The 21,667-nt window shown below is 43.3% G+C and overlaps 1 protein-coding gene and 1 long non-coding RNA gene across 3 annotated transcripts in view; both read right to left on the bottom strand.

Annotated features, from left to right (window-relative positions):
• Positions 1-21,667, bottom strand: part of LOC311426262 (ubiquitin-associated protein 2-like) — a 120,115-nt gene that overhangs the window by 50,687 nt on the left and 47,761 nt on the right. For both annotated transcript variants that reach the window (XM_084502494.1, XM_084502495.1), the window contains exons 7-8: positions 7,233-7,287; positions 6,603-6,706 (exon numbers count right to left, since the gene is read on the bottom strand). In XM_084502494.1, the coding sequence (XP_084358620.1) occupies positions 6,603-6,706; positions 7,233-7,287 (159 nt within the window). The remainder of the gene's footprint in view (positions 1-6,602; positions 6,707-7,232; positions 7,288-21,667) is intronic.
• LOC311426416 lies at positions 10,260-12,815 on the bottom strand. The gene is made up of 2 exons (XR_014686731.1): positions 12,734-12,815; positions 10,260-10,340 (listed from the first exon to the last, which is right to left on the bottom strand). It is a non-coding gene; the product is annotated as an uncharacterized lncRNA (long non-coding RNA).

The following is a 21,667-nucleotide window of genomic DNA, read 5'->3' as shown; positions in this document are numbered from 1 at the left end:
ACCACAGCCCCTAACTAGGGGAATCTTTCTTACTGTGAAATATCAAGGCACTTGAAAAATAACTACAGATCATATGAAAGCACACCAAAATTAGCACCTCAAATTTATAGCCTAACCCACCCCTTTCCACAAAAATAATGGAAAGGACGCAAAGCATCATGAACAGGACTCTTGAGAGAGTTTTTCTTTCCCCTCTCCTGACCAGCACACAATCTCTTCCTCTGATATTTCTTCTTTAAAGAAATTCATCCCCATATTTGCCCTGCCTGGATTTGTCTCACGTTGACCAGAGCAAGGCCCATTTCTTACCAACAGGGATGGGCTTGTTAGGGATGTGAAGGCTGGGGGAAGCTTGGGATGCAGCGACCATGAGATGGTGGAGTTTAAGATGGAACTTGGTGGAAGAAGTAAGGCAAAAAGTACGATTGCAACCCTGGAGCTTTGGAGAGCCAACTTTGACCTCTTCCGGGACCTGCTTGGGAGTATCTCATGGGCTAGGTTGCTAGCAGTCAAGGGTGCTTGTGAGAGCTGGGCAACATTTAAGCAGCACTTCTTCCAAGATCAGGATCGGTGCATTCCAAAGAGTAGGAAATCGGGGAAGGGGGGTGGGAGACCTGCGTGGATGAGCAAGGAGCTCATCGATAAGATCAAAAGGAAGAGGAAGGTCTATGAAATGTGGAAAAAGGGCCTGTCCTCTTGGGAGGAGTACAGAAGTGTTGTCAAGGCCTGCAGGGACGCGACGAGGAAGGCTAAGGCCCACCTAGAGATGAGGCTTGCATTTGAGATAAAGGATAATAATGTCTTCTTTTTTTTTTTTTTTTTTTAATGTGTAAACAGTAAAAGGAAGACTAGGGATAATGTGGGTCCCTTGCTGAATGAGAAGGGTGTCCTGGTAACGGGGGATGCTGAGAAGGCGGAGATACTGAATGCCTTCTTTGCTTCAATCTTTGCTTCAAAGACTCCCCCCTGGGACTCCTGGACCCTGGCAGGAGGAGAAAGGGTCTGGGAAATAGAGATCTCCCCCCTGGTTGACAAGGGAGTGGTTTGGGAGCATCTGAGTGGGATCAATGCACATAAATCCATGGATCCCGATGGGATGCATCGACGTGTGCCGAGGGAGTTGGGAGAGGTGATAGCTGAAACGCTCTCTATCATCTTTGAAAGGTCCTGGAGAACAGGAGATGTGCCTGAAGACTGGAGGATAGCCAATGTCACTCCAGTTGTCCAGAAGGGCAAGGAGGATCCGGGAAACTACAGGCCAGTCAGTCTCACCTCTGTCCCTGGAAAGGTGTTGGAACAGCTTGTTCTGGATGCCATCTCCAAGCAATTGGAAGAGAAGAAGGTTATGAGGAGTAGTCTGCATGGATTCACCAAGGGGAAGTTGTGCTTGACCAGCCTCGTTGCCTTCTATGATGGCATCACCAGCTGGGTAGGATGGGGGGAGAGCAGTGGATGTACCTTTACTTTAGCAAGGCTTTTGATACTGTCTCCCACGACATCTTGCTAGCAAAGCTGAGAAAGTGTGGGATAGAGGAGTGGACAGTAAGGTGGGTTGAGAACTGGCTGACTGGCTGAGCTCAGAGGGTGGTGATCGGCGGCACAGAGTCTGTCTGGAGACCCATGACTAGCGGTGTTCCCCAGGGGTTGGTGCTGGGTCCAGTATCGTTCAACATCTTCATTGACGACCTTGATGAGGGAATAGCATACACCCTCAGCAAGTACGCCGATGACACAGGGAGGAGTGGCTGACACGCCAGAAGGCTGTGCTGCCATTCAATGAGACCTGGACAGGTTGGAAAGCTGGGCATGGAAGAAACCAAATGAGGCTTAACAAGAGCAAGTGTAGAGTCCTGCACCTGGGAAGGAACAACCGCATCTATCAGTGCAGGCTGGGGGACGACCTGCTGGAGAGGAGCTCTGAGGAGAAGGACCCTGGGGGTCCTGGTGGACGACAGGTTGACCATGAGCCAGCAGTGTGCCCTCATGGCCAAGAAGGCCAACGGGATTCTGGCATGCATTAAAAGGGAGTGTGGCCAGCAGGTCAAGGGAGGTGATCCTCCCCCTCTACTCTGCCCTGGGCAGGCCTCACCTGGGGTACTGTGTCCAGTTCTGGGCTCCCCGGTACAAGAAAGACAGGGATCTCCTGGAAAGAATCCAGCGGAGGGCCACAAAGATGATACGGGGCCTGGAGCATCTTCCTTATGAGGAAAGGCTGAGAGACCTGGGTCTGTTCAGCCTGGAGAAAAGAAGACTGAGAGGGGATCTCATCAATGTGTATAAATACCTGAGGTGTGGGAGACAGAGGGATTTGGCCAACCTCTTCTCAGTGGTTTGTGGGGACAGGACAAGGCGTAATGGTCACAAGATGGAACACAGGAAGTTCTGTACCAACATGCGAAAGACCTTCTTCACGGTGAGGGTGATGGAGCACTTGGAACAGGCTGCCTAGGGAGGTTGTGGAGTCTCCTTCTCTGGAGATATTTAAGGCCTGTCTGGATGCCTACACTTGGGCAACCTGCTCTAAGGAACCTGCTTTGGCAGAGGGAGATTTGACCCGATGATCTCTTGATGTCCCTTCCAACCCCTTCAATTCTATGATTCTGTGATCTCTGCAGCAGACACACCTTGCACTGGTGCCAGAGCTCCCCAACGGAGCTCAGAATCTGGTAAAACAAAGAAAGAAAAGCCTTGGCAAAGCACACCTGAGCCCCTTGCATTTCTCACCACACCTTCTGGAGACTGGAGCTGTTTGGAATAACACTGGGACATTTTCCTAACGCTTATCTGTTGCTTCTACTCATGACTACACTTCTGTGCATTCACACCTTTCAAATACTGAACGCAACCCATCACCCTTTAATTAGCTGACCCAGGCTAAGTTCATCATTGTCACTTATTAACACACTGCCTTCCAAAAATCAATCCTTCCAACGTCAGATGTTTTATTGCTCTTCTCTGAATTAAATCCCCATTGCTAACAGCTTCCTGGCATTGACAGGCTTTAAGTCTGATCTTGCCACAAGTCTAACAATTTCCTTTTTGTCCATAATCCACCTTGGTATTATTGTAGCTCCATAAATCCTCTTCCCAACCTTTACCCCATGCCTTGCAAAGTATTACTGTTTAACAGTTCTGTTTTCCACTGAAATTATGCTTTATGTTTTCAAGGATCCTTGTCTATCAGCTTCAACATACACTCCCATCTCTGACCGTTTCATGTTTTCTTCTGCAAAAAGTTCAGTTTCAGAAAGTCATCAAGCCAATAAAGTATAACATACGGTTCTGGTACAGCTTCAACTATTTTCCTCCAATTCCTCACTTCCTGTCACTTCCCCCTCCCCTTTTTTTATTCAACCATATGTATTTGCCCCCAAATTATTTTATTTTGGTCTATCTCAAACTTCTGTATTAATAAGTATAATATATTAATCCTTTTCTTCTGGGTTATATCTTCGAAAGATCTGAATGATTCCTTTAAGTGTTCCTTCTGAATCCTACAGCAGTCCTGAAAAAAAAAAGCTTCCTTGCAACTTCCAAGCTACCCAATTCCCTTCTTCCCCCTTGACAGATACACTATAATTTATTTTTTTCTTTCTTGGTTGTCATTCTTCAGTTTCAGAGTCATTGCAGGCTGCTCATAACCAAGATGATATGAATAAAGTTTTTCTGTGAAATTTATGAAACACTATCAAAGTCAAGGTAACAGTAAATTACCACAATACAATATCCATTTTTAGTCTACTTTGAGAGGTGAGCACCTCCATCCTCATTTATTTTCTTAAGAACAATTTGTTGTTCAGGATCTCCCATTGCCTTGGGCATTACAAAAAAAAAGTAAGAGAATGAAAACTCAGCATGCCTCTAAAAAAGCATCAGATGAATTGTTCAAGTATAATCCCTTTTGGATAAGACTTGGTCATTTTGTTTCCTTCCACTTGTCCCTTCCCTTTACCTTTCTGTAGAACATTACTTCTATAAGAATTAGGATGCTGAATTATTTGGAATACAATTACACACATGGAAGCAACATTTTGGAAGCAAATAATGTGTTTGTTTTTAATTGAAAATTTTTAAGTTAATCCTCTCCCAGCACTGGCTTAAAGAGGAAATACTTTGTAAATACTCATTCTCCAAATTTAAGTTCTCTGTGGAGTTCTGTCTTCAGAAAACATTTTAATATGCAAAACTGGCTTAGTTTTTCCAGGTAGCTGCACCCTACCTCCTTTTTAATGAAATTGCAAACAGAAGACATTAATCCTCCACATAACAAGAATGCGTTAATTTTGTTTCTTTCATTGTGGATGAAAAGATATGGGACCAGCACTTGTCTAAAGAAGAAACACCGCAAAATAAAATTTTCTCCCTATACTGATACATATACACAGGCATTTTGACTTTGTTTTGTCAGTTATAGTGCCTTTACACTCACTGAAAGTAAAGGAAAATTAGCAGCAGGAAGTTACTTAACATCCATAAAGAACATTCACAGTCATCTACTTTACGTTTCCACTCACCGAATTATTACGGAGGAAATTCCCTATGTTGACAAACACCCCTATATCGCAGGAAACTCCCCACACTTATACACCTAAGAGCCAACTAGGCCAAGCAAACCTCTCCTCACACTCCCCAACATCCCATACATGCCTTAAGTTGCTTCACTGAAATCCAATGCAGTTCTCGCTAATATGCGTAGGGCCTAACAGCAAAAATGGACATGTCATCAAAAAACAAGTTGTACACACACAGGCTGGTGTGCTTTTAATTTCCACTGATTTCCTTCACAGCAAACCTCCTCATGTAGACACATTTACTCTCTCCAAGGGATCTGTTCAGCTTCACCCACTCTTACTCCTGGGCAGAATTCTTCCATTACTGAAGACTGAGGAGATGCCCACAAGAGGAACAGGTTGCAAGGAGGCAGCATACATGTACAAAGGCTATACAGTTCACAGGGAGGGTCACCACCATTCAAGCTCACTTAGGAAGCAGAGCACAAGCCAAAGTCGTTTATAAACCACAGCCTCCTAACTGTGATCATTAATAAATAACCAGGGAATTTTCTACCTCTGTTCCAGCGTCCTCATGCCTTTCTTGAATATCTTTAGTCAGTCAACTTTATTGCTTCTGTTATACTTGTGACAACACATCTTGTCCTCTGCTACCATACAGCAAACATCAGCATCAGTATTCTTAAGGGTATTTTCAAGTCATTAGCTGCTCTTCTAACTCCTTACGTGATAAACTTATTTGAAAAACTAACATGAGTGAAAGTAAAAGGCATGCTCCTGTTTGTGCTACACCACCACATCACTTAAAATGCAATTCCCCGGAAAGATGCAAAAAGAGCTCCCCTTCCAATGACCATTAATGTCCTCAGTGCCACTCTCCCACACTGGATTGCCAGGCAGTAGTAGCTCTCAAGTGACAAGACAGCTGCCTAGTAAGACCACCTAAACTCTGAGCCTGTTACTGCCTTCTCCGGTTAAATGAAAAATGGCTTTTATGAAGTTTAGAAAGCTGCACCTCAAGAGGTTCACTGCAGTGCTCTACGAAGCACACGATGGCCTCCAATATCAGTCTTTTCCTTCCACACTTGACATGGAGGTTGTGAAAAAAATCATCTCAGCTAGCTTCAGGAATGAAAAGATCATAAGTCACTCAACTGGGTTTTTAAAAACAAGAAATCTCTCCTGTCAGTCAATGGTTTCCAGGCGTGAATGATAACATACATTAATTTCTCCATCATGGCACAGGCTTCCCTTGGTCTTATTCTCCTGCCACAGACTATGAGAAGCAGCAATCTTGTTTTTCCAAGTCACAGACAAGCACGTCACATTCTTTATTTCTGAATCACCATGAAATGACTGTGAAGTGGTTCCTTTCCAGACCATCTTGTCTCTTGCCTTTAGCCAGGAGTGCACGCTTCATACTTGAAACTCCATGTAGAAACATACAGCTGCCTCTATCTTCAGAGGCAGACTGCTCTTCTGGCTTCTGTTCAAGTGCCTACTCAGGTTTTAGTTAATAATTCTCTTCAAAGGCACCAGATCTTGGAACTCTCCTCCATCCCAGAAACTCACATGCTCAAGTTCATGTGTTGTGTAAGTAGAGCTTCCACAGTCATCGCAGTGTCACAAAGTGGATTTATATTTATCAACAGATTTTCCTTTTTCTTTTTCTACTTACGCATTCAGATCCTACTACTCAATGCCTGTGAACCAATCATTTTCAGTGGTACTTGCAATCTTAACTTCAATTAGGTGAAATCTTAAGCAGCACTTAAGATATCTAAACAATTCTCTACATACAAGGTTCTTCCAATAACTCTTCCAATAACCCTTTGACTTTCAAGGGATTGTTAGTACTAAAACAAAAAATTGCAAATTGCCTTCCCCTCAGTTTAACCGGAGAGTCACTTGAGCTACAGCATGCGCTCTGCAATTCAGCAGTAGTTAAGCTATAAAAATGAACTACTATCTGTGCCATGTGAGATGTATTCACATTTTCAGAAGGTAGCTGAATACTAACAGAACAGTTATTTTAACTGCCATTTGCTACAGGTCTTCATTCCAATCCTTCCACTTCTGGAAGCATCTTACCAGTTCCATCATCTGCATCATTCTGACCAATCTCCCAAATCTCTGATTTTGTCTCAAAGCCATCAGTGGCAGAAGACTCCGTATAGTCTGCAGGGTTAAATGTCCTAGAGTTTTAAAAGTTAAGAAATGGAAGAGAACACATGGGTCATTCATTGAACAAAACAAAAGTTTTGGTTTCCAAAGATTATTTTTTTTCCTCTATGAGCAGACACGGATTAAAAAATAAAAAGAAGAAAAGAGAAAAGAAGGAAGAAAAAAGCATGGAAACTGTAGAGAAACTGAACCAAAATAAGAATTCCTGAAAATGCAGTTAACAGCATACCTATCTCCTCCCCATCCTCTAAAGCATTAGTTTATGTGCTCAGCTGTGGTTGTTACTGATAAGTACAAATGGGTTCTTCCAAGTTTGACACATTAACATCAAGTGAACTTAGATTAGGATTCTATAGATGTATCCAGTCAAACGCTGGATTAAGACAGAAGTAATCCAGTTATTATCTAACGGATATATGAATTTTTGCATCTGTAGTGATTTTTTCATACATACAGCAATATGAATACATACAGTGGCAAATAATCTTGCCACTGAGTTTGACCCTCTCCGAAATCTGTGCTCTGTATGTTTCTTACCCCATGCCTTGGGCTGAAAACCTCCCCGCTCCTCTCCCTCTGCCACGTCCAAACCCTAGGAGAGAAAACACCATTTAACAGCAACAGCAGAAAAGGAGCCGGTCACTAGTCTGTCACATTAGAAAATACTATGATTGAAGTAAACTACCACAGTAAAATATATTTCCTTCCCAAATTTTCTCACAGGAGAATGTTTCCCTACCATACGCAAGTCACAGTTCGCTGCACGTTTCAGTAGTACTTCCATTCTTTGCTGGCTTTTCTGTAACTAGAGAAGTAGCTCAAAATTCTAACAAAAGGACTTACCTAAAGCCTCATCCCAAATGAGGCTGCCATTGCCAAGTCAGTAGCCATTGTTCAAAAATTTGTCTCTAATTTCTCACTCTTGCCTAAGCAGCTCTAACAGCCCAGCCCTCATGCATGGTCTGGTCTCTCCAGAAATTCTCTGTCACTCCTTGTTGGTGACAAGAAAATTTAAGTACACCATTTATTTCCTTCTTTCCATCAGACTCCCTTGTCCACCTCTACCTTCTTGCACTTTCTCCTGCCTGCAACCACACATTCCTTGCATTTGCCCCTTACTTGTAGTCACTGACATGAAAATTACTCAATTCAGATTACTCAAACAACTCCCATTATCACCCGCAAAAATTTCTTTCTATTTAAACAACAAAAAATTTGTTGTCCCAAATTTTGATTCCAGCCTCAGTTCACAAGTTTCTTGCTCCAGTGAATGGCTTTATTTCTGCATGCAGCTTAGCACCAACAAGGCATTTAGATTTTATTACTTAACCATCCATACAGTACAGCTCTACATAAGCCTCTAGAAACTAATTTCTTACATGTATCATTTTCTATAATGATTTTATTTTTATGCCTTTTTAGGATATCAATATCTGAGGCCTTTCCAGTTGTGTGTTTGGTTTTCTTTGAGAACTATGATTTCATATTACAAGGACAGGAGCAGGTCAAGAGCTGCAGACTGAGAACAAAGCGATGTCTATTTTAATGACAAAATTATGCAGTAATTACAAGTTAGAAAGCAACTACAAGTTTACCAGAATACAAATATTATAATCTTAAATCCCCAATGCACGGGTTGTCCAAACATCAGAACTACCTAGCATAGGCAGTTTGAAATTGGATCAAAATTACCCCTTATTTTCAGGGTACTATTTAAAATGAGTTAGAGCAATAGTTCCAGGACATGGTAAAACCAGTTCGGGAAGTTCCTTTTCTAATGACTTTCCTTTCCTTCTGCTCACCACTCGTTCTCCCCCTTGCCCTAGTTCACTGTGCAAGTTTTGAAAGATTTCTTGTCATTTAAAATGTTACCTACCTACATTTTTAAGGACTTCTCAGAAGCACTGAGATACCAGGATAGCTTTATCCACATTTTGTCAGAGTTTACCCATACTCTATACAAGATACTGCTAGCTACAGGGAAGCTTTGAAAATCTGCAGAAGGATTTCCATCCAGGCACACATGGTATTTTTGTGGAACAGGAACACAGAACTGAAGCCTGACAATAGGCAAGGCCTGCTATCTCTACATTTTCCTCTATTTGCTCTCTTTTCACCATTGGCTGGAGAAAGGAGAGAGGTTAGCAAGGAGGTAACACCAGCTGCCATCCAGCAATTGCCAGCCCTCTTCACTGAGGGCACAACATGGGGCTGTATATTTAGCCATAAATGTAATTCCCCCAAACCCCACTGTACCAACTGATCCTAACTCAGGCTCTGAACCTCCTGTTGGAGCCTCATGCCTCTCCTTCACCCAGCTGATATCCCCAACCTGGGGAGCTAGTCCATGGCATAAAGGGGTTGCAGCACTCAGACTCACAAAGACAGAAGCCAGTGCAGCATTTATTAATGGAGCACACAACAGAGGACAACATTTTTTTGGAAAAGCTCAGCTATGAAACAAATGAGGAGCTGCAAACCACAGAAACAGACAAGCAGCAATACGTTTGACTAAGGCAGACATCAGATATAGAAACATCAGCTAGAATAGCTAGCATGAAAGGAGGTAAAGCCTTCCCAGCCTCTCAAGTTCAAAAATCCCAAAGAATGACCTTAGCATATAAAGCGGAAGATGGTTGTAGCAAGTGAGGCTTACATAAGATGATGTACCAGCATCTGCACAATAAATTACCAGCTAAAAGCAACATTAAGAATCTCTAACAACTTTAAAGTATTTTGACTGTAAAAGAAATCACACTGTTTACGTTACAAGTCTTAGAAGACTATTAGCCAGCAAAGATTTGTCTGTATCAGATCACTTTGGAAATTAATCCCGAACTTGAAATTCAGTGGGTTCCCTTAATTTCATAAAACCATGTCAATGCTTTTTGTCAAAACAAATTCATTAACATTTTATCAAATGCTTACTCATTTCTGTTCCAGGAAACCAAGAGTGGGGAGCTATGCTTCAAGTTGATTCCAATTAATATTCCTGCTACTACCCTATCCAATGCCATAATTTTAAGTGATGAAATATTTAAAAGATTTTGTTTTCTTTAATATTTTAACACTGTTCAATCATGTGTTGTTTCCTTTTATGCTCTCCAGCACATCTCAGTCAACTAGGTTCACATTGGCATCACTTGGTCACTTTACAGTTAACTTCTCCAGCATTCATTCCAGAAAAGAAAGCAGGTGGGGAGATTTTCTGTTTCCAGTAAAACACACTGGGAGTTCAAAACTCCCATAATCACATTCCTGTTTTAGAAAAACCAACATCCTTACTAGTTCTGGCAAAGCAAATTCAAATATGTTCTTTTCCAACTGTGCTAAGGTTTTAAAACAAGAAAATGTTTAGATATGCAATTCTGGTTACAGAAGCTCATTTTCTTCCAGATATCTTTTCTTCTTAACTTTTTAAGATAAAAAATAGGCTATCACAAACACAATTTGGACTAGTCTGATATTTACGAAAAAGGCACACTGCTCTATTTTCTTACGTAGCCAGGAAATGTTTGAAAGGTTCCTTGTCAGGTACTTTAAATCCAAAATTAAAACCTCATGTTTTCCCCTTTCACTTTTATTTCTGTTTCGCTAGATTTAATTTGGTGTTGGTCTCCACATTTTTGCCATGTGCACATTGCTCTGAAAGAATGAAAAGGAAAGGAATTCAGGAACAGAAGTACAAGTGATAAATCCACTTTCACTTTGCAAACGAGTTGAATTGCTACACATGAATCTAATAATTTATGTGCTGAATGAAGCCGAGAAGTAGATCTACATACAATCTTGTCATTGACTACCGTCAAAGTCTGTGGAAACGTATAAGAGTTGAAACCACAACACCATTCCTCTGGACACAATCCTGATCTTCAGCCATTTGTAGCTCAGACACTTCCTGAGCCAAACAATTTACATAATTCACCAGCCTTGTTCATTCAGCATTGTTTTTCAATTTGGTTAGTTAGTTTGTTGTTATGTTTGTTGTTTTTTTTTTGTTGTTTTTGTTTTTTGTTTTTTTTTTTTTCCTGTGATTTTTTTTGAATACATTTGTCAAAACACCCCACATATAAATTTTCAGCATCCACAAGACCTTAAGTAAAGAGTTTCTCAGGTTAACTTCATATATTAAAACCACTTCCTTACATTCGTTCTGAACCTATAACTTACTGATTTAATATCCCCTCACTCATATTTGCATGAGTGATGAACTCATTTCCCCACAGAACTTTCTCGCTAGAAACTTTACAGATGTCTACCACAACCCTCTGTTTTGCAGTCTGCGAAGTCCTACTCTGGAGATATTCAAGGCCCGTCTGGATGCCTACCTGAGCAGCCTGCTCTAGGGAACCTGCTTTGGCAGGGGGGTTGGACCCGATGACCTCATGAGGTCCCTTCCAACCCCTACAATTCTGTGATTCTGTGATACTTTGCTTATTCCTTACATCCCATAAAAGCAATCTTCCCAGTACCTTTCAAAGTCTTTTTTCTTGCTCTACCATTCCCTTTTTAACATGGGGTAGAAGAGAGGGGGACAACCAGACCTGCACTTAAAACTGAAAATGAGGGAATAGTACCAAACAGAAACATCAAGAACTATTGTGCCTATATAGTTCTTTAATTTATATATAGCACTGCAGCTGTCTGAAACACAAATAAAGGGAATGTTTCAAGAATAAAGAGTCTTGAAGACATAACCATCAAATATAATCACTTTGATACAATTATCAATCACCATTATAGTATGTTTCTAACAGCAAAATCAAGCTCATTCAATAAATTCATTTGTGGAAAGACAGACGGGAAGGCGACGTTACAAAACCCAAGTTCCTTGACTCCTTTCCAAATGAAAGTTTACAAACACTTCGGCAAGCACAGATTAGCAGCTGAGAAGCAAAGCAATTCCAGCAGGGATGTGTCCCGAATTGCATCCTGTGGCACACTTCTGCTTTCTCTTAATCACTCAGTACTGCATACTGAACTGGTTTCAGATAGGATAGTTAATTTTCCTCCTAGTAGATGGTAGGGTGCTGTGTTTTGAATTTAGGATGAGAAGAGTGCTGATAACATGCTGATGTTTTAACTATTGCAGAGCAGTGCTTACACTAAGACAAGGACTTTTCAGCTTCTTGCTCTGTCCTGCCAGCAGGCAGGCTGGGGGTGCAGCAAGAGCTGGGAGGGGACAGACCCAGGACAGCTGACCCAAATTGGCCAAAGGGGTATTCCATACCATCTGATGTCATGCTGAACAATATATAGGGGTGGCTAGCCAGGGTGGGGGGGCCGGCTGCTCGGGGTTAGGCTGGGCATCAGTCAGCGGGTGGTGAGCAATTGCATTATGTATCACTTGTTTCGTACACAGTAGTAGTAGTACTGTTATCATTATTATCATTTCCCTTTCTTTTCTGTCCTAATAAACTGTCTCTATCTCAACCCACAGGTTTACATTTCTTTCTGACACCCTACCCATTCCCAGAGAGGGAGGGGGGAGGGGGAGCAAACGGCTGTGTGGTGCTGAGCTGCCGGCCAGGTTAAACCTCAACAGTCCTTTTGGCGCACAACGTGGGGCTCGAAGGGTTGAGATAATGACAGATCTGACCAGAGTGTGTTAAACTAAAATTGGTATAAGTATTAGACCTGCTTAATAGTTGCTAGTCACAGCATTGATTGCTTTGATCTCAGGTCTGCTGTGCCTGTTTTCGAAATTGAGTATTATAGCACGTTACTTTCTGTATGTGCTCCCTGTTGTGCTGTTTATCCTTTCCAGGCCCTGGTTTAAGATCATTATGGTACTGTGCAGTGCAACAGTGGCTTATGATATGATGAAATTTCTGGTCATGACTCTAACCTGGTATTTGTACTCAGCACTGTCATCAACTCTACTTTGGAAACCATATCTTGGAAACTATTAACAATTACACCTATTGCTTTTTTTCTTCAGGGAGCCAATCTGTGGAGGGGACAGGGGAAGATATTTTTTCCTACTTGTTCACTCTCCCTTTCTCCTTCACCACCCTCTTATCCTCTGAGATACTTACAATAGTTCTCCAAGATGTTGGATATCCTTGGGATGTTCAGACTAGCATGCTGTTATTGTTATATCTCCTGAATGCACTTCAGGTTTTGTCTAAGGTTAAAAACCTACTTTGGAATCTCATCCAGAGATCTGTCCTGAGGCAGGATAGTTGTGACTGGCAGGGAGCGTGGGAGGATATAGGCAGGAATCTAGAGCAGTGGGCACCTCCAGTGCTTTGGAAATTCACCCCTGAACAACTGCAAAATCCTAAAATACTGATAGAATGCTTGAAAAAGGGGTGTCATGACTCTGGCAATACCACAGAGACACAAATCACTGCAACGTGCTAGGGCCTGGCCTATGCCTACTGAGCTGCAATCAATGCCACTATAACTCTAGTGACAGACCCTGTGGCCACTCCAAGTCCCATGACAGGCCCAACGGCCACTCCAACACCTGCAGCCACTGTAACCCCTACGACAGACCCCACAGCTGCTCCAGCCCATGACAGGCCCTGCAGTTCTTCCAATCCCTGCGAAAGGCCCTGCAGCTGGGTCAGGGAAAAAAGATTGTAGCAGTGCAAGTTGCCCCTGTAGCGAAGATAAAAAAACGGATGCAAAAGTCATTTCGTTTAGAACACAGAGACACTCCTACTCAGACTGGGGAGGAAGACGATGACAAGATGGGCTACTCCGAAGTGGATGGGCCATCACATGAACGGGAAGATGAAGAAGAAGATATCACAAAAGCATCAATAACTTCAGAAGGCCTATCCCAGCATGAGCTACGAGATGTGCAAATAGATTTTGGTCACTGAATAGGTGAGCAGCTTGTCACCTGGCTGCTCCAGTGCTGGGACACCGGAGCCAATTGTGTGGAATTAGAGGGCAGGGAATCCAGGCAGCTGGGATCCTTTGCTAGAGACACAGGCATTGACAAAGCAATTGCAGATGGAGCACGACCTCACAGCCTCTGGAGGCGTCTCCTCTCAGCAGTGAAGGAAAGGTATCCCTTCAAGGAAGAACTTCTATGTCTACCAGTAAGTGGGCCACTATGGAGAAGGGAATCCAGTACCTGAGGGAATTAGCCATACGGGAGGTGATTTATGAGGATCCAGACCTCAGACAAACATCCACAGATCCAGATGAAGTCAGGTGTACACGACCCATGTGGCAGAAGTTTGTATGGAATGCACCATCATCATATGCCAGCTCACTGGCAATAATGGCCTGGAAAGAGGATGAGGAACCCACAGTGGATGAAGTGGCTAAACAACTCCGGCAGTACAAAGAAAGTCTCTCCTCTTCCTTACAGGCCTGCGTCTCAGCTGTCGAGAAACTTTCTGAAGAGTTCCACCAACATAAAGATATTCTATCTTCCGCCCCACCTGAACAAACCAGTGTCCACCAACTAAAAGAGAATACTTTTGAGAAATTGTCTGAAAAGTTCCACCAACTTGAAGAGAGATTATTTTCCTACCCACTCATACAAACCAGTGTCTCAGCTATCAAGGGTAAGTGTTCATCCACACAAGGAAGACGATATGGTGGGTACTCACCCCATGCCACCCTGTGGTTTTACCTAAGTGACCATGGAGAGGACATGAGAAAATGGGATGGAAAATCTATGTCGTGGTTTAACCCGGCCGGCAGCTAAACACCACGCAGCCGTTCGCTCACCCTCCCCCTCCCTCTCTGGGACGGGGGAGAGAGATGGAAAGGGAAGCCCGTGAGTTGAGATAAAGACAGTTTAATAAGACAGGAAAATAGTAATAACAATAACAACAACAACAACAACAGTAATAATAATAATAATAATACAATGATGATAATAGTACTACTACTAATAATGTGTAAAAACAAGTGATGCACAATGCAATTGCTCACCACCCGCTGACCGATGCCCAGCCTAACCCCGAGCAGTCCGGCACCCCTCCCCCAGCTAGCCACCCCTATATATTGTTCAGCCTGACGTCAGATGGTATGGAATACCCCTTTGGCTAGTTTGGCTCACCTGTCCTGGGTCTGTCCCCTCCCAGCTCTTACTGCACCCCCAGCCTGCCTGTTGGCAGGACAGAGCAAGAAGCTGAGACATCCTTGGCTTGGTATAAGCACTGCTCTGCAACAATTAAAACATCGGGGTGTTATCAGCACTCTTCTCATCCTAAGCCAAAACATAGCATTCTACCAGCTACTAGGAAGAAAATTAACTCTGTTCTAACTGAAACCAGGACATCTACCATGACCCTAGAAGCACAGGTGTGTGAGTTGCAAAAGAAAACCATCGGGAAAAAGTGGTTCTCTGAAAAGCTTGCTGCTCCAACTTCCAGCAGGCAGTCCTTCAAACACAGAAACGAAGAAGATTCTGACCAGGGTTAGGGGGGCCCTGCCTCCAGCCAGGGGGATGAAAGGGACAATCGAGTTTATTAGACTGTGTGGATTCGATGGCCTGGCACGTCAGACGCACAGAAGTATAAGGCTTTAGTAGACACCGGTGCACAATGTACTCTAATGCCATCGAGCTATAAAGGGCCAGAGCCCATCTGTATTTATGGAGTGACAGGGGGGATCCCAGAAGTTAACTGTATTGGAGGTTGAAGTGAGTCTGACTGGGAATGAGTGGGAAAAGCACCGCATTGTGACTGGCCCGGATGCTCCGTACATCCTAGGCATAGACTATCTTAGAAGAGGATATTTCAAGGAACCAAAAGGGTTCCGGTGGGTTTTGGCATAGCTGCCTTAGAGACAGAGGGCATTAAACAATTATCTACCTTGCCCGGTCTCTCAGAGGACCCTTCTGTTGTGCGGTTGATGAGGGTCAAAAAACAGTGGGTGCCAATCGCCACCACAACTGTGCGTTGGCGGCAATATCGCACCAACTGAGACTCCCTGATTCCCATCCATAAGCTAATTCATCAATTGGAGAGCCAAGGAGTGATCAGCAAGACTCATTCACCTTTTAATAGTCCCACATGGCCAGTGTGAAAGTCTAATGGTGAGTGGAGACTAACAGTGGACTATCGTGACCTGAAAGAAGTCACACGACCACTGAGGGGTGCTGTGCCAAACATGCTAGAACTCCAGTACGAACTGGAATCAAAAGGCAGCTAAGTGGTACGCCACAATTGATATCGCTAATGCATTTTTCTCCATCCCTCTAGCAGCAGTTTGCTTCACTTGGAGGGGAGTCCAATACACCTGGATTCGGCTGCCCCTGGGGTGGAAACACAGCCCTACCATTTTCCATGGACTGATCCAGTTTGCGCTGGAGCAGGGGGAAGCTCCTGAACACCTGCAGTACATTGATAACATCATTGTGTGGGGTGACACAGCAGAGGAAGTTTTCGAGAAAGGGAAGAAAATAGTCCAAATCCTTCTGAAAGCCGGTTTTGCCATAAAACAAAATAAAGTCAAAGGACCTGCACGAGAGATCCAGTTTTTAGGAATAAAATGGCAAGATGGATGTCGTCAAATTCCAATGGATGTGATCAACAAAATAACAGCTATGTCTCCACCAACTAGCAAAAAAGAAATGCAAACTTTCCTAGGTGTCGTGGGGTTTTGGCACATTCCAAATTACAGTCTGATTGTAAACCCGCTCTACCAAGTAACCCGTAAGAAGAATGATTTTGAATGGTGCCCTGAGCAACGACAAGCCTTTGAACAAATCAAGCAGGAAATATTTCATGCAGAAGCCCTTGGGCCAGTCCAAACAGGACCAGATGTAAAGAATGTGCTCTACACTGCAGCCGGGGAGAATGGCCCCACCTGGAGCCTCTGGCAGAAAGAACCTGGGGAAACTTGAGGTCGACCCCCAGGGTTTTAGAGTCGGGGATACAGAGGATCTGAGGCCTGCTATACTCCAACCGAAAATGAGATATTGGCAGCATATGAAGGAGTTCAATCTGCTTCGGAGGTGGTTGGTACTGAAGCACAGCTCCTCCTGGCACCCCGACTGCCGGTACTAGGCTGGATGTTCAAAGGAAGGGGTCCCCTCTACACACCATGCAACTGATGCTACATGGAGCAAGTAGGTTGCACTGATTACTCAGTGGGCTCGAATAGGAAACCCCCGTTGCCCAGGAATCTTGGAAGTGATTATGGACTGGCCAGAAGGCAAATTCTTTGGGATATCATCAGAGGAGGAGGTGGGTCGTGCTGAAGAAGCCCCACTGTACAACAAGCTACCAGAGAATGAGAAGCAATATGCCCTGTTCACTGATGGGTACTGTCGTATTGTGGGAAAGCATCAGAGATGGAAGGCTGCTGTATGGAGTCCTACACAACGAATTGCAGAAGCTGCTGAGGGAGAAGGTGAATCGAGTCAGTTTTGTAAAGGTATGCCACGTAGATGCTCATGTGCCCAAGAGTCAGGCCACTGAAGGACATCAAAACAGCCAGCAGGTGGATCAGGCTGCTAAGATTGAAGTGGCTCAGGTGGACCTGGACTGGCAACATAAAGGTGAATTATTGTAGAGATGCAACATACAGATGGGCTCGTGATCGAGGGGTGGACCTGACCATGGACGCTATAGCACAGGTTATACATGAATGTGAAACGTGCTGCAATTAAGCAAGCCAAACAATTAAAGCCTCTTTGGTATGGAGGACAATGGCTGAAATATAAATATGGGGAGGCCTGGCAGATTGATTACATCACGCTCTCTTAAACCCGCAATGGCAAGCGCCACATACTTACAGTGGTGGAAGCAACCACCGTATGGCTGGAAACATATCCTGTGCCCCATGCCACCGCCCGGAACACTATCCTGGGCCTTGAAAAGCAAGTCCTATGGCTACATGGCACCCCAGAAAGAATAGAGTCAGACAATGGGACTCATTTCCGAAACAACCTTTTAGACACTTGGGCCAAAGAACATGGCATTGAGTGGGTGTATCACATCCCCTATCATGCACCAGCCTCCAGGAAAGCTGAACGATACAATGGACTGTTAAAGACTACATTGAAAGCAATGGGTGCTGGGATATTCAAAAATTGGGATACACATTTGGCAAAGGCCACCTGGTTAGTCAATACTAGGGGATCTGCCAACCGAGTTGCACCTGCCCAATCAAACCTGCTATGTACTGTAGAAGGGGATAAAGTTCCTGTAGTGCACGTCAGAAACATGCTGGGTAAAACAGTCTGGGCTACTCCTGCCTCAGGAAAAGGCAAAACCATTTGTGGGATTGCTTTTGCTTTTGATAGAATTGGACAAGCACAGAGATGTGATGCAATGAGAACGGGCTTCAATATCTGACGATCTAACACCACACACTATCTCTTCTGCCCTAAAAAGACTGCTGTGACAGATGGAGCCCCAAGTCAGTCAAGACTAAACAAATTTAATGGACATTTCATATACATATATGAAGGTGGTGACTAACTGGAACGTATTGGGAAGCATGGAATCTAAGCATGACATAAATGGTATGGAATAAGGGGTGGATATTGTCCTGGTTTCAGCTAGGACAGAGTTAATTTTCCTCCTAGTAGATGGTAGGGTGCTGTGTTTTGAATTTAGGATGAGAAGAGTGCTGATAACATGCTGATGTCTTAATTTTTGCTGAGCAGTGCTTACACCAAGCCAAGGACTTTTCAGCTTCTTGCTCTGTCCTGCCAGCGATCAGGCTATGGGTGTAGCAGGAGCTGGGAGGGGACAGACCCAGGACAGCTGACCCAAATTGGCCAAAGGGGTATTCCATACCATCTGACGTCATGCTTAACAATATATAGGGGTGGCTAGCTGGGGTGGGGGGCATCGGTTAGCAGGTGGTGAGCAATTGCATTTTGCATCACTTGTTTTGTACACATTATTATTAGTAGTACTATTATCGTCATCATTTTTATTATTATTATTATTTTCCTGTCTTAATAAACTGTCTTTATCTCAACCCACAGGCTTCATTTTCGTGATTCTCTCCCCCATCCCAGAGAGGGTGGGGGGAGGGTGAGCGAACGGCTGTGTGGTGTTTAGCTGCTGGCCGGGTTAAAGGACAACATGGATCTACTTCAAATCCCTGCTCTCCTGAGTGCCAACAACCAGCACTGTTTGTATGCTGTCTACATACTACCCTTCATAGTTGCAAGGAATGGCACAGTCATTAACAGAAGATCAGTCTGTAAATGGCACAGTCACAGAAGATCTACCACATCAGTAAACTACAGCACTTAGTGCTGCCTACAGCACTAAAGCTGAAATTCTTATAATCAAGCTTTGCTTTTTTCCTCCCCCAATGAATACTTCACTATCACCACTGAATCTACCCCATTTCTGCTGGTTTCAGTGCATGTCATTTCTTAAAATTATTTTTTTCTACAATGAAGCAGTAATGTGATGGCCCAGCAAATCTCCCTCTAGAAAGCAGCCAGTAAGGTAATTCCAGCCTGAGAAGATACCTTAAAATAGCTGGAGTACGTTGTTTGCATATTAGCTAACCCCTAATTTTGTATATGTTTCCTAGATTCCTACAAACACACTGCATGAAACATTTCCAAAAAAAAGGTCTCTGTTGTGATTACTGTTATCTATGGAGTGGTAATTCGTATCAAGAAAATGGTTGATATTAATAAAGAAGGGGGAGATGTGGGAGTGTGGCCATGGGGGTCGGCAAGCCCCATGGTTGATGATAACATCAGACTCTTAACGATGAGGCCATCAGGAATGTAAAGAGTTTAGAGGGAACAAAGAAGGGTGATTCAGGAGAATCCATGCAGTCTCAGGGTTGCTTGTTCTCCAGCTATTACAGCATGGAAGTTTCTGGGGGTTTGCTGTTGTTGTTATTTGCAAAGTTGTTTGACCAATGAAAAGTTGTTTTTGAAAAGGACTGCTGTGGGGAGAAGAGCCTGCCCTCAAGATAAAAAAAGGCAACACGATGAAGTTATGTCATCAATAAAGAAGCAGAAAGAAGGAATGAAAAGGAACAGGCTAGCAGAACGGAGACCAGGACGGGAACAGGCACGTTGATCGCCTCATAAAGATAGGTTTGGCCAAACGTAGCAAACCGCTCAAAGAAGCTCATATAGAAAGTATCTGGAAATGGGCACACCAGAGCTGGGAAGAAGCTCAAGCTGAGAGAAGCGAACCCGCGCACACAACTGCCCCTCGCTGGTAAGCAGTTGCGCATTTAGGAGAATCATACGTCCTTAGGAACAAAGACTGTCCTGGTAACCTTACAGCTTATTCTTCTTATTAACAATCAGACAGTTTATGATCCTGAAATATGGGACCAAATTGAGGTCAAGGTGTGGGACTCTGCAACTAAAAACGACAAGGTTGCAGTGGGATTGCTCAGCACCTGGCGAGCAGTCTCTGAGGCCTTAAAGAGCCATGTGGAGCCACAGTCAGAAACGTGTGGTTTGCCAGATAGTGAGGGAGCTGCGGGCTTGTTTACTGATCCGACTGCTATGCCATGGGCCCCTCTGCTGCTACAGCCATCGAAGGCTTTTGCTGTTACGCCCCCTGTTGACCTGAACGTGCCTTTTGACCCAGGCCTCATTGGCCTTGAAATGGAGATGGATATGCTTTTCTTCGATCTGGGAAGAACAGGATACATAAGGCCCGAAGGCCAAGTTGCTTGACAACTTAAAGCGAGACATATTGTTCAAAAGGAATGGAAAATGGAGACTGTTAAATCATGGAACTTAAAGGATTGTTTGTTACCTTTCCTGATTGTACATATGTATAGGCATACTCGGGTTTAGCATGTAAAAGCAATGTTCTGTATATTTAGAATGTTTGATGTTTGTGTGTGCGTGTTGGTGGAGCGTAGACTGCCCGCACACCCAGTGCTGTTTACTTGCCTTTTATACCTTTTAGAAATATTCCTTTTATAAATATTACTAAATTCAGATTGAGTTGAGACTTCATTTATAACATTACCAATCTATATACTTTTAGCTGAAGTACTTTATCCCCAAATGTGACTATTATTTTGTTTAACAGCAAATAAAGACTACTGAATAAAATGGCAAAAGTTTTTTTCTTATATCTACTAATAACCAGGAGGTTATGCATCCCTGAAAAGATGTGAAATACACAGCTTTATGTCATTCCCTGCAGATTTCAAGGGCTTGCATTATTAAATTAAATTAGGTATTTCCTGCCATATAACACACACACTTGTAATATAATGATCCTGAAGCCATTCAAAGGATTTATCACAGACAGCTGAGGAGACTTCATCAAGACACTTTGTTCACATGAATGTAGAGTCTAAACTACTGGGTAGAGATACAGATACACTGTATACACTATCCCAGTGAACAGAAATTGGTTTAAGTTGTTCCTGTTTCTTCAGTCAGGTATGTCAGTTTGATACTGATGATTAAGTGCCTTGGCTTGAGACACAACGTTCATCTGGAGAGCGACAGAGTTGACAATGAACACAATGAATTGCTCTTAAAAACAAATCAAGAACTAGAACTTGAAATTAACCTTTAAGTTTCACGCAACAACTTAAAAAAAATCCTAACTTTGTATTTACAACTTGTATAAAGAATTATTGTATAAAGCAAACACTTAAAGCCTTAAGTTCCACCTATAACACTATATACCACACCCTCCCCTGCAAAGGGCTCTCTGCACAAGCCATTTCATGACTGCTGATCTGCTGATTACATGCACAACCAAGTCACTCACAACCCTCTGGAAGCTACACATCTTTGCATCTTTCCACTCCCTTCAAGATACAGATTTGGAGACAATGAAGTTGGATGTGCCAGTCATTGAATGCCTCGTTACTGGATATTCCAAAGAGAAGAGTCCTTTTTTGAAGGTAGGAATGTTTTTCCATAACTTGGACATTACTTATTATGTTAGCCCTGCTGTGCACTCCATCAGTTTAATACCCATCTCCCAATACAATCTCAGGTTACCCATTTCCCTTCCTCTTGCTTTAAGAAAAACAAGCTTCTTTCCACTCAAACCCATGAAAATCCAAACAAACTATGCATC

The sequence above is a fragment of the Aythya ferina genome, assembly GCF_964211825.1.
Source record: "Aythya ferina genome assembly, chromosome: W".
NCBI classification, from domain to species: Eukaryota; Metazoa; Chordata; class Aves; order Anseriformes; family Anatidae; genus Aythya; species Aythya ferina.
The sequence above is the reverse complement of the archived record's forward strand: the minus strand, read 5'-3'. Positions and strand labels throughout refer to the sequence as shown.